The 12976-nt window shown below is 42.4% G+C and overlaps 1 protein-coding gene across 3 annotated transcripts in view; it reads left to right on the forward strand.

Annotated features, from left to right (window-relative positions):
• CPT1A (carnitine palmitoyltransferase 1A) overlaps window positions 1-12976 on the forward strand; it is a 70541-nt gene that overhangs the window by 31168 nt on the left and 26397 nt on the right. For all 3 annotated transcript variants that reach the window (XM_074230885.1, XM_074230886.1, XM_074230884.1), the window contains exons 3-7: window positions 1519-1658; window positions 5107-5278; window positions 8466-8567; window positions 9426-9563; window positions 10403-10480. In XM_074230885.1, the coding sequence (XP_074086986.1) occupies window positions 1519-1658; window positions 5107-5278; window positions 8466-8567; window positions 9426-9563; window positions 10403-10480 (630 nt within the window). The remainder of the gene's footprint in view (window positions 1-1518; window positions 1659-5106; window positions 5279-8465; window positions 8568-9425; window positions 9564-10402; window positions 10481-12976) is intronic.

The following is a 12976-nucleotide window of genomic DNA, read 5'->3' on the forward strand; positions in this document are numbered from 1 at the left end:
GGGACCAGACTGTCAGGAGACATGCCCTGTTCTCATCCAGGGTTTGAACTGTCTATTGGAGGATTGTTTTTATCCATGGAATTGTATATTCAAGATTTTAATGAAAATACTGCATATAGGAAATAGAAATTGCTTTAAATTTATGTTTTTCGCTCTGATGTTGTTTTGTTTCTATTCTTCTTTCACACATAACCAATATGGAAATATGTTTAACATAATTATATATGTATTATCTAGATCAGATCACCACTGTCAAAGGGAGGGAGAAGGAAGGGAGGAAGGGAGAAAAATGTCTAACTCAGAAAAAAGGAGTGTTGAAAACACTTTTGTTAAAAGTTAGAGACCTAGAGTAGTTGTGCTTAATGAATTCCCAGGTAAAAAAGTACATTTTCATCAAAACCTATTTAAGATGAAATTTTGGGGGGTGGCTAGGTGGTGCAGTGGATAGAGCACTGGCCCTGGAGTCAGGAGGACCTGAGTTCAAATCCGACCTCAGACACTTAATAATTACCTAGCCGTGTGGTCTTAGGCAAGCCACTTAACCCCATTGCCTTGCAAAAACCTTAAAAAAAAAAAAGAAAAGAAAAGAAAGATGAAATTTTTGAGCACCACAAACAAGTTATTGATGGGGATGGTGGGTTTTAAAAATTGGGTGAAGTTCAAAGACCCATTTAAAAAAATAAAAGCATCAGGGAGGCTAGGTGGCGAAGTGGATAAAGCACCGGCCTTGGAGTCAGGAGTACCTGGATTCAAATCCGGTCTCAGACACTTAATAATTACCTAGCTGTGTGGCCTTGGACAAGCCACTTAATCCTATTTGCCTTGCAAAAACCTAAAAAAATAAAAGCATCTATGAATTTGGATTTTTCAGATTAATCCTTCCCACATCCTTGTCAGACAAAGAAGGAATATATTCTATTATCCCTGTTTTACAGATGAAGCACCTAAGCTTGGGGATGTTTAAAAAAACCAGCAGGTTTACACAGAGGCTTAACTCAGTATTAGATTGTCATTTTTAGGTTCCATTTTTTAGCCAAGTTAAATGAATCATTCCTCGGTGAGAATGCTTATTTAAGCTCACTGAATTTTCCTATTAAGTTGGGCAAGTTAAGGCAAAGATTGATAGACCAAAGGGCCAGGGTGCCTAGCCTGAGAGCTTTATTGGAGGTCCCTAAAGAAATGTGGGGCCCTTTGTAGCCTTTGATGGAAGCTGACCAGAGGATTAGATAATTAGGAGTTCATCCTGAGAAGAGGATGGAAAAGGCTAGTCTCTAACAACGAATAATCAGAAAAATCACCTGCATTTTCTTTGGAATAGATCTAGACTTTTTCCTCCTGGGACACTCATATTGGATTCAGTGTGAGTGACTTAGTGCTCAACCAGGGGCCAGTGAAAGGCAACTCTGGGTCACCCTTGGATCAAGATAAGCTGCTTAGAAATGCCAGGGTCGTGTGATGCTTTGAGCGAAAGCTTTGAGTGAAACTGGTCTCCAAATCTACCTCTGTTTTTATTTTTAGAATGGAATCATCACTGGCGTATATCCAGCAAGCCCATCCAGCTGGCTTATTGTGGTGGTGGGGGTGATGTCAACCATGTACGCAAAAGTCGATCCTTCATTAGGAATAATAGCAAAGATCAATCAAACTCTTGGGACAACGTAAGTAGGCCTTTCCGCCTCCAAATTCTCTTGTGCTAATGAGTTTTATAGGCTGATTTTAACTCTTTTAAGTCTATAAAGATTATTAAAATCACATGGACTTTGATTTGTGTAGCTCATTGTTCTATTTGTTTTCTTGTCATTTTTTCTGATGGGTGTGTCGACACACTCACTACTTTCCTCTTTAGAATCCAAACAAGTCTCCTGCAGCTTGGGGGATCTCAACCTAAGGAGCCTCAGTAGGAGATGCTGTTTTAAGGAGTGGGTTCCTTGGACTAAGATTTTCTTAGGATGGCAGCATTCTATTGCAAGATTCTTAAAAGCTCTGACTGCCCTGAAGCAGCTTTGGGATGTCCTCCGAAGATTTTTTTTTTTTTGCAAGGGGGAAGGGGAAGGTTGTCTAGAAACACCTTATTGTTTTAACTGTCTGAATTCTGAGGGTTGACACAAGCTCTGAGTATATTGTGATAAATGCCTTTTTGATTATCCCGCTTTTGAGGAGACATGGGAAATATCTGTATTTCTGTATGGCTATCACTTTGGAGTGAGAGCAAGTTGGATAGCAAGAGACTGAGTCATTTCAGTATTGGGCTTTGTTCCTCGATCCTCTGCCACATTCAGATCACAACCAGAAGACTGTTCAGCTCTGAGTATCACATTTTAGAAAAGATATAGTTCATTTAGAAAGTGGTCAGTGGGCTCCAGCCAGCATAGCAGATAATCAATAATCAACCATCAATCATCAACCAAAGACCTCGAGATCATGTCACATGAAATTCTGATAAAGGAGTGTAGTGTGTGATCGCTATCTTCAAGTGTTTAAAGAACTTTTAAGATTTATTCTTTTTGAATCCTGAGGACAAAACTGGAAGCTGCTTGGGGTAGATTTAGATTCAACATTCTGCTCAGGGTGGCTAGGTGGCTCAGTGGATAGAGCACTGGCCCTGGAGTCAGGAGGACCTGAGTTCAAATCCAGCCTCAGACACTTAAGACTTGGCTGTGCGGCCTTGGGCAAGCCACTTAACTCCATTGCCTTGCACAAACCTAAAAACCCCCATTCTGTTCCTAGATTTAGGCATTCAATTAGAGTTATTGGTGATAAGAAAAGTGGAAAAAGAAGATAATTAATTACTTGCATCTGATCTCAGAATTTATGAGCCAAGCAGGCTCAGGGATCGGGAAGGTTAGGACACATAGAAATTGTGATTAAGTTTGCTTCCATAATCTGCGAAAGTTTAGACAGCAGTGATAGGCAAAACCCCTGCCACCAAAGTCACCTTGAATTGACCCCTAATCAATGAACCTATGCTGAAGTATGCTTAGCTTTTGCAGAGTGGCTCAGTTTGGGGTATAGAATAATTTTTCTTGTTTATCAAATGATTCATGTTCTTATTTCATTTTTTTTCTCCTTATTGAATATTCTTATATCATTGGAATTGTTTGGGGATACTTAAATTGCGTCCTATGGCCAATGAAGAGATTCTTCCATTGCCTATGAAGATTTGAGAGCTGACAACATTTCTGGTGAAATTAATTTGGGATTCCTCCCTGTTCTCATCCTGTGCATTTTCTTGATTTGTGCTTTGGTCTCTGTTTCTAATACTTACGGAAAGTTTTGTTTTGTTTGATTTCATGAAATGTGTTCTTTGGATTCTTCCATCATCTTTTTCTTGAAGATGATAATCCTATAGGATTTTGTCCTCTAGATTTGTTGGCTTGGTTTATTGAGTTCTGAGGTTTTCTAGAATTGAAATTTTAAAAAATTTGACTCTTCTGCCATCTTTTCATTTTCCCTCTTTTCTGCTGGTTTATTTCTCCAGCTTTCCTTTAAGTTATTTGTGGGTGTGGGTAAGTGAAGACTTCTTTCTTTTCTCCTCCTTTTTTCCTTCATCTTAAAACTGATGTCCTTTGTTTTTTGTTTGACATCTTGTAGGATTTTGAGGGAGTACAGGAGAGCTCAGCTTAGGCAGGACTGCTTGTTCTGCCTTCTTGATAGAAGCCTCCCCTGAATAGATTCCAAATAGGAACCAAGACTCCCAGCAAGGCCAAAGACCCAGGACTGGATCCTTGCCGCCACCAGAAGAAACGAGAGGAGCTGTATATATATCTCCTATATCAGATTTCTCACTGTCAAGGAGAGGAGGAGAGAACAGAGAGAGGGAGAAAAATACAGAGCTCAAAACCTTACAAAAAATGAATATTAAAAACTATCTTTGCAGGGCAGCTAGGTGGCACAGTGGATAAAGCACCGGCCTTGGAGTCAGGAGTACCTGGGTTCAAATCCGGTCTCAGACACTTAATAATGACCTAGCTGTGTGGCCTTGGGCAAGCCACTTAACTCCGTTTGCCTTGCAAAAACCTAACCCTGGGGGCAAAAAGCAAAACAAAAAAAGTCAAGCCTAGGATTCAATTCTGATAGCCTATTAAGAACTTGAGTTTTAAAATAATTATTTCCCTCAGAAAAGAATATTTCTTGTTCGAAATTTAATTTATCCCAAACTTGGGAAAACGTTAATTTTTTTGAAAATCTTTTGTTTGTTTATATAATGACATAAGTAATAATTATGAACCGTAATCATATTTTTAAGTTAATTTTTAAAATATTGGTTATGTTAAGAATAATCTGCAGGGGTGCCTAGATGACACAGTGGATAGAGCACCGGCCCTGGAGTCAGGAGGACCTGAGTTCAAATCCGGATTCAGACACTTGATAATTACCTAGCTTTGTGGCCTTGGGCAAGTCACTTAACCCCATTGCCTTACAAATACTAAAACAAAAAAGAATAATCTTCTAACTCATTTATCTACAATGGACAGTTACAAAACATGTAGATCTAATTGGGAAACTCCACCTTCACTAGAAAGATTGCAATTCTGTGGAGACTACATTCATTTTTCATGTTGCATTTTTTAGATATAACACATCCATAAAAATGAAGGGGAAAGGGGCATTAAGGTCCAATGATGCCCTCTATCCTAAATTTGAAAGGACCTCTCTCAGTCAACATCATAGCAAATACATAGAAGAGTAGACAGACTTGCTCAGAAAATGTGGACAATGAAAGTGATTTGAGTGAGTGGCATTTAATCCCTGGTGAATAGACAACTATTTTCTTAGGCTTTTAGGGAAACTAAATTAGGTTTTTGAAGTCTCTTAATTAGTCAAACTAAAATGAAGAAAGTTCAGCAAGGATTGGGTTAAAACAGCAGCAGCAGCTTGGAAAGAATTTATTTAGATTGGATGGAAGAACCTGCAAAGAGGCTCAACACCTAACTTGCTTTCCAATAGGATGGCCTCAGTTTGCTTTCTTAGCCCTTGTTCTGGAATATCCTCTCCCTTGGAGAGCAAGGAGGCTTCTTTTTTGTATGTGATCAGACACTGTGTGCTAGAACACCCAGTGTACCCTATGACCCAGCTAATGAAGAATTTATCCTATCTGCTTTGCAGGGGTTCCATGTCCAACCAGACTAAGAACATTGTCAGCGGCATCCTCTTTGGCACGGGGCTGTGGGTTGCCCTCATCATGACCATGCGGTACTCCCTAAAGATGCTGCTCTCCTACCATGGCTGGATATTTGCCGAGCATGGCAAACTGAGCCGAGCAACTAAAATTTGGATGGTAATGATGCTTGACTGGTTGGCGCCATTCCACTAGGGTTGGGGGTTGGGATTTCAAGGCAGTGGCTTCTGTGAAACCCTCTGACACACTCCTTTTCCCATTTGAATATCATTGCCTTTCCTCCATAGCAACTGTCCTGAATTGCCACAAGCTCATTCATTCAGAACCAAATCATCCTTGTGAATGAGTTAGCCCTTTTTTTCTCCCCCCCAGGTGGCTTGTTAATGCTTCCCAAAAATGTGAAAACTCTCCAACAAAAGGTGAACAAAACAGTTTCTTTAACGAAGTTCCAAGATGAGAACTGTCCTGGTTTTGAAGAGCATTGTGAATGGCAGGCACACATGTGCTCACACACACACACACACACACACACACACACACACACTGCATCAGTTATTATTGTTATTATTAATAATAATAGTAGTAATAATGATAATAGCAACGGTTGGTTTTTCTGGAGTGCTTTAAAGTTTGCAAGGCAATATACACATATCTTATTTGTCCTATTAGCCCCATTTCATAGCTAAGGAATCTGAAACTGAGGCAAATGAAGAGACTTGCATGGGTCTTACAGCTAGTAAATATATCTAAGGCAGATTCTAACTCGTTTCCCTAGCATCAAGTCTAACACTATTCACTGCACCATCTTGCCCTTAGAGAGGATGTCATCTTAGAGTTCCTCCTAACAGACAATTCTGAGCTCTTGGGGAAGGAGGCTTGCCATCCAGCTGTTGTAGAGAGCATAAGGACTGGTTGAGGTAGGGGCAGAGGGTGGGTAAAGTAGGAGCCAAGAGGTGTTGAAAAGGTCACTTACAAGATCCCAAGGGCGGTTCTCTGGGAGCTCTAACGTATTAGATTCCAGGGCTGACACTTGAAAAACAGGAAACAAATGTTTACAAGAAAAGATTAAAATACTTGAGTTCTAAATTGTTTGATTTTTTTTCCTTTAAAAATCTTGGCATTAATTCAGATAGATCCGTGGTTTTTAGGCCAGTGAAGTTTAGGTATATACTGTGATCCAGATAAATATGCTTTTGCTTAAGAAAAAGCAAGGCTCTTATAATTTCTGTTTCCTTATCAAAGTCCAAAAGAGACCTATCAGCTCTATAAATGGTCCTCAAGACCTTACTGCTCCTTACTGCCCCTTGGCAGAGGTGGAGGCATCAGACCCCAACTGGGACCTTCCCAGGTCCCCTTCACAGTGATGAAAAGCCCATCAATTGGGTGAGGGCAGTGCGTCTGGAGTTTTTGACTATGCTACCCTAGGCAAGCCACTTCATCTGTTTGCCCCAGTTTCCTCATCTGTAAAGTGGGGACAATAATAGGACTTACCTCCCAAGGTTTTTGTAATGATCAAATGTGATCATATTTGGAACCCTTTTCCCATCTCAGAGAAGTCAGGCCCAGTCACAATTCCAAGAAAGGGCTCAGTTCTGTCTTAAACTAAGGGTTCCAGAAGAACTGTTGTCTTGTTTCCATAAATCCAATCTGGTAAGCATTTATTAAGCACCAACTATATGCCAGATACTGTGCCAAGCCCTGAAGATACAATTAATTTAAAATCAACACAGTCCTTGCCCTCCAGGAGCCTAAAATCTAATGGGAGGAGTCAACATCCATTGACTTTTACACATCTTGGCCAGTCAGGGAGGCCTGACTGGCTGGCTGCAATGACACTCATAGGCTATCTTCAGAGGAGAGATGTTAGAGGAGGATCTCAGGGGTCAGCTAGTGCATGAATGCCCTTCATCCACCCCTCTCTGCCCTTGAATGAACCAAGGCACAGCCAGCCAAGACACCTGTACCAACTGGGTTGGCATCTCCTTCACCTGTCAACTGGGCACACTGGTCCTAGGTACATTCACCAAAAAAGAATGGCCCCATTGGTCCACATTTCAGCTATGCCAAATATTTAGAAAAATCAGAAAGAAAACAATAATAATGAAACTAACAAAAATAATGAGCCATCAGATGAAAACATCAGCTCTGAAGCCTGGGATTCATATTTATTTGAATTCAAGAAATATTTTTTAGAAAACCCCTCTAACTATATTTTATATACAGTAATTTGGGAATGATTTCAATGTAGATAATGTAAATGTAAATAAATTTCAATATTTTATCTTTCAAGGAGATCTCATATTAAAGGTGTGTCTTATTTGGGCCAAAATCAATTTTCCATTGATTTCTTTCTTACCTTAAGAAAGCGAATCCAACCAAGAATACAGAACAGAGGGGGGGGGTGTTTTTGGGGGGGTCCAATATCCACATGGACTGGCAAAGTATTTTCTTACAGTTTACTTGCAATCATTCTCAAATAATGATACTGTGTAATAATGGAGGCAGGAAAACTTGGATTCAAATCCTGATAAGAGATCTGAGATTCTAAGCAGGGTACTGAACTTACCTGGCAGTCTGTTTCCTCACCTGTAAAATGAGGGGGTTGGTCTCTGCTGGGCCTTTCTAACCTTGTCTACATTTCTGGTGGGGGAATGGTGTGGCTAAGATAATCTCACAGAAAATACTCTGGTTTTCTTGCTCTTCTCAAACTGTTTGTCTTCCCAGGGTGGGTATATTAACATCCATTTTCAGTTCAAATGTTTATCAGACTCCTAAGGATGGCTGGAGGAGGCTTTTAGAAGAAAAAAAAAATTCCCCAAATAACCCTCCTATTGGTTCTTGTCCTTCATAATGGACAAAAGAACAAAATAACATCACAGCGTTAGAGACAAGTCAGTGTGTCCGTCTGACTATGGCTGCTCACATAAATAGTAGGAAAGGGACAGACTTATTTTGTTCTCCAAAATAGATTTTTATTGCTAGCTTTTATTTTTAACATCACATAAATTTCCCTCAGTATCTCTCCTCCCCCTTCCCAGAGAACCATCTTCCTTTAAAAAAAAAAAAAAAGAAAGAAAAGGAAGAGGAAAAAATCAGTAAAAGAAAACAATCTGTGGGCAAACAAATCTGACTAATAATATTCCATGCTCATGGTTTGCCTGACCCCAAGAAGTGGCAGAGAACTAATAGAAGAATAGAATTCGAATTCCAATAGAATTAGAAAGGTGTGACTGCTCTTGTTTTTCCATAATCTTATTTAAAAAGCTATTAGTTCATGTTGGAAACATTTATTAGGCTCCTACAGTATACAGACACAGGATGTGAAAAAACTTTTCTTGGATTCCAGGGAATGGTGAAGATTTTCTCAGGGCGAAAACCAATGCTGTATAGTTTCCAGACTTCCCTGCCCCGCTTGCCGGTGCCTGCTGTTAAAGATACTGTCAAGAGGGTATGCTTTTCATGGAATGGCGGGCTCCACGTTCTAATGCTTTGGTTCTTGGTGGGTGGTGCTCAGGGAGGCCCTGAATGTCTTCTCAGGGCTTAGATTGCACGGCGACTTTCTCCTAAAGGTGGGCATCGGCTCTGCAAGCTTCCTGGGGCCGTTATTCTTGGCCACAATGAACTGGCTTCCAGATAGTCGCAGGGCTAAAGCAGACACTGTGTCTGAGGGAATAGGCTCTTGGAGGGTGGTTTGTGGCCAGTGATGTGGAGATGAACAAGCAGAGATCTCTTCCTTCACTGTCCTGCCCCCGATGGGAGGATATACCTGCCAAGAGAGTCTCCATTTCAAGTGCTGCTGCCTCCTCTCCCAAGCATCATCTATTTGAGATAACTGGGAGCAAGATTTTGAAAACTTATGAGGCCCCTCTTGTGATTCCCTCACTGTACCTGGGGGTACCTCTCTCCCAACCTTTCACATGGTCAGAGAATGAACCATCTCTGATTTAAACCACTTCTGAAGGTGTTGGTACACCTACAGCCAATCTGAGGCTGCAAACAAATTAAACATTGTCTTCCTTTGACTTTGTGGGTGTGAATCTTCAGGTATGGAAATTCCCCTTCTAGTGTTACAGATTGGCTACTTATCCATTTAAATTCCTAGAAATTTAGGCTATTGTGAGGCAAAGGAAACTGAGGCTCAGGGAGATTATTAACAGGCTTGCCTATTTTGTTAATACATGTCAAAGCTGGACCTGGAACCAACTTTTTGACTCAAAAGCTGATGAGAATTCCTAAGTCATAAACAATCTCCTCCGGCACCCTTCCCAACATTGATTTTCTGCTTATTTGATTTGATTAAATCCAGTATCTAGAATCAGTCCAGCCTCTTCTGAATAAAGAAGACTTTAAAAGAATGAAGGGACTTGCTGAAGATTTTTCCACTAATCTGGGCCCGAGACTGCAGTGGTATCTGAAGCTGAAATCTTGGTGGGCCACGAACTACGTGAGTACCTAAGACGGGCTCTCGGCTTGGGTTCCTACGCTGTCATCATTTCATTAGTCCTTTTTCCTCAACTTTCTGCAAATGGAATGCCTGAAACAGTCCCTGGGAGTCATCTGCCATAGATGACCCTTAGGACCTTGGAGCCAATGAGGTTCCCCAAGAGAATGTAGAAAGAAGGCATAAGACAGAAACTTGGAGACACCTACGGTTGATGAGTCTGCAAAGGAATCTGGGAAATGGTGGTCAGACCAACAGCAGGAGAATCAAGGAGAGGTGGGCCAAACCCCATAGGCTCCAGGACGAGCAGGTGGTCCCTGGTGTCAGATGTAGCAGGAAGGTTGAGACCTTTGGTAACTTTGAAGAGGCAGTTAAGGGCATGGGGGGGTGGGCAGTGACTCAGACCTATATCCAGAACTTTGCTTAGGAAATCTAGGGAGTGAGAAAGGATCTCCAGGTGCCTGGAGGTGGGACTTGGGGACTTCTCCAAGTACTGGGGACGTCTTTAAAACTAAGAGAAATCATCTATAGAGGAAACACTTAATCAATGTTGAGTAGAGCTTCTTGGCAAATTGGAAAACCTGGCACCATCTGCCAGTTGGGCCTGTCCCTTCACCCATAGGACAATAGCTATGTCCCAACCAGGTGAAAGAGGAATTGGTACCTCATTTCTTGCATTCTCTCTAACCATTCCCATTTTCCCAAATGCCCAACCAGAGCATACTTGAACTGTAAGTATATCTAGTTAAATCAGCCTTGTCCACTCCACCATATTCACCCTGACTCATGTAGATGACCAGTGTGTTCCTATTAAGAAACTTGTGTTTGCGTCTCCAATATAGGTAAGTGACTGGTGGGAAGAATATATCTACCTTCGAGGACGAGGCCCCATTATGGTGAATAGCAATTATTATGCCATGGTAAGTAGGAACAAAATATGGTAATATCATTTTGAGACCATCTTCAAGTCGTCATCTGTGTGACAGATCCTATGGGGGAGTGGGGAAGAGCTCTGGGGCTACCTGGAAGACTCAGCTCCAAATCACAAGGAAAGCTGCCTCAAGGACTCTGTCTGCCAAGGACAAATTGACCTAGAAGCTTGTTTTGTAAGAGTGAAACCCTCCCAGTGCCTTAATAACTCTACCTAGCCCTGGCCTGGGACATACAAAGGGCATCGACTCAGGGGCCCATCTGCCAGCAGTAAGTGAGGGCCCAGGACTGGTTGCGCCCTCTGGTTGGAATGGGGAAGTTACTATGCCCTTGAATCTCACAGACTCCTTGAGTCAGTGACTGGAAGGCCTTGGGAGTGTGATAAAGGATGGAATTGACCCATCGAAAGGGGAGAACTGCTTTTTCCTAAGAAACAAAAGCAATAGAGATTTTGGAATAAGACAAGTCCTCCAAGGAGAAGAAACTGTGCTGGAGTAGGGCCTTCCACAATGTGTGGGGCAGTCCACAGTGTGGTAGGGCAGACAGGCCTCCTTTGTCAGACGCCTCCTTTAAAAGTCTACAAGGATCAAGACAGGTGTATCTAGTCCTCAGCTTCAGGTCAGCCACCCTCAAAGCCCATTCATGTGTATTATCTTTTATTATATCATATCATATCATGTCATATCATATATCATAATATATTCTAATATATTATTCTTATTGGTAATATGGGTTACCTTATGGTCATAAATAAACATTAAATTCCAAGAATGGCCTTTGACAAGATTTTGTTGGGTACTATAGTCTTGAAGAACTACAAGTTTGAATCCCCATGGATGAGGAGGTGGGAATCAAGCCTTGACCCATGAAAAGTACTCCCAGGATACCTCTGGGAAAGGTGGGCCCCCTCGGAGTCAGAGCAATACCTCTGCTACTACATGTCCCATAGGCTTTGTCTCGCCCTTGCCAGGATCACGTGGCCAGTGTGGGTCAGAGGGACTCTGGCCTGCCAAGTTTTGCTGGCAAGGACAGAGCATGTGCCCAAAGTCTCCCAGACTGCTGTTACTGTACAATGTTTACAAATGAATTTGGCCCAGAGACGGACAGTACTGGCAAAGGGCACCAGAGATTTGCCCTTGGGCTCAGGCTTTAGGGGCTCCTCATTTCTCTGAAGTCAAAAGGAACCCTGGGCATCCTGGTCCCATGTTCTTTGACTCCTGTGCCAAGGCACAGGGATGCCCTTGGTGGGGCTTGAGAAGGACCATCTTTAAAACCTAGAGACATCGTCTGCAGAGAAATGTTTGATCAACGTTGAGTAGAACTCCTTGGCAGGTTGGGAAACCTCGCCCTGATGGCCAGGCACCATCTGCCAGTAGAACCTGTCCCTTCACCCATAGGACAATGGCACCTACTGTCTAGATCCTAGTCAGGTGGAGGAGGAATTGGGGACTCATTCCTCGCATTCTCTCACACCATTCCCATTTGCAAAATGTTTGACTGTAGCTTAATTGGACTGTAGGTCAGTTTTTACTCTCTGAGTGAACCTTTCTTTTTTGCTTCTAAATGGGAGCCCTGGGAAAGATCTGAAACATGGAAGGACCTAGGGAAGAGCCTTCTTCCCCTCTCCTCCCTATCACCCCAGACTCATGAGGATGATCTGTGAATACCTGGCTAAGAGGGCAGGTCCAGGATCCAGAGGCAGAGTAGGCATGTTTTTAAGGGACTCATCTATCCTCTGGAGAAGAAGGAGGAGAAGGTAGACAAAGATGGTGGCTCGGAAGAATGATTAGCTGCAGGCCTGGCATGTATGGAATCATGGTCCTGATGGCTAGTTTGGAAACTGCCTGACTTTGCCTTTCTTTCCTTTGCCTCCCCACTCTGTCTTTACTCTGGCTTCCCTTTACCCTCCCTGGTCAGCCAGCATAGCCCAGGGTGGGTCCCTGCAACCCCATGGAATGAGGGAGCACAAGGAATTTAGGGCAGGGATCTCCTCCAGCTCTGCTCCTTCACTATACCATCCCGGGAAGTTGGCAGTATTCCTTGAAGATCCTGTGGTCACTTCCAGCCTCCCCATGTGTGCAGCCATTCAGAACTTCTCTAGGAGAATCAGAGTCCTCCCAGTAGATAAGCCCATTCCACACCTTGCAGGAGTAGAGGACCATGGTTCCCAACAGAATGGTCTTCCAGAATGTTCTCTTGACCACGTTCCCTTCTCTTACCCTTCCTCCTTTTACCTTTTTTTTCCTGTATATTTTCCCTGTGAACTCAGATGATTTGGTTGAATTTTTCCTTCTCTCCGCTCTCTTCTTCCATTTTCTTCCCTTCCAGCTTTCATTTTCCTCCCTTCTGTCTCCCCCTTCCCTTCCCCATGCTCTCCTTTTGGGGTCTGCTTCTCCTTTGGCCTCTTCCTCTTCTGCTTCGCCTCCTCTACCTCTCCTTCTGTCCCCTATTTTAATCATCTTGGAGAAGTGTTTTCAAGATTCACT

The sequence above is a fragment of the Macrotis lagotis genome, chromosome 3 (assembly GCF_037893015.1).
Source record: "Macrotis lagotis isolate mMagLag1 chromosome 3, bilby.v1.9.chrom.fasta, whole genome shotgun sequence".
Lineage (NCBI taxonomy): Eukaryota > Metazoa > Chordata > Mammalia > Peramelemorphia > Peramelidae > Macrotis > Macrotis lagotis.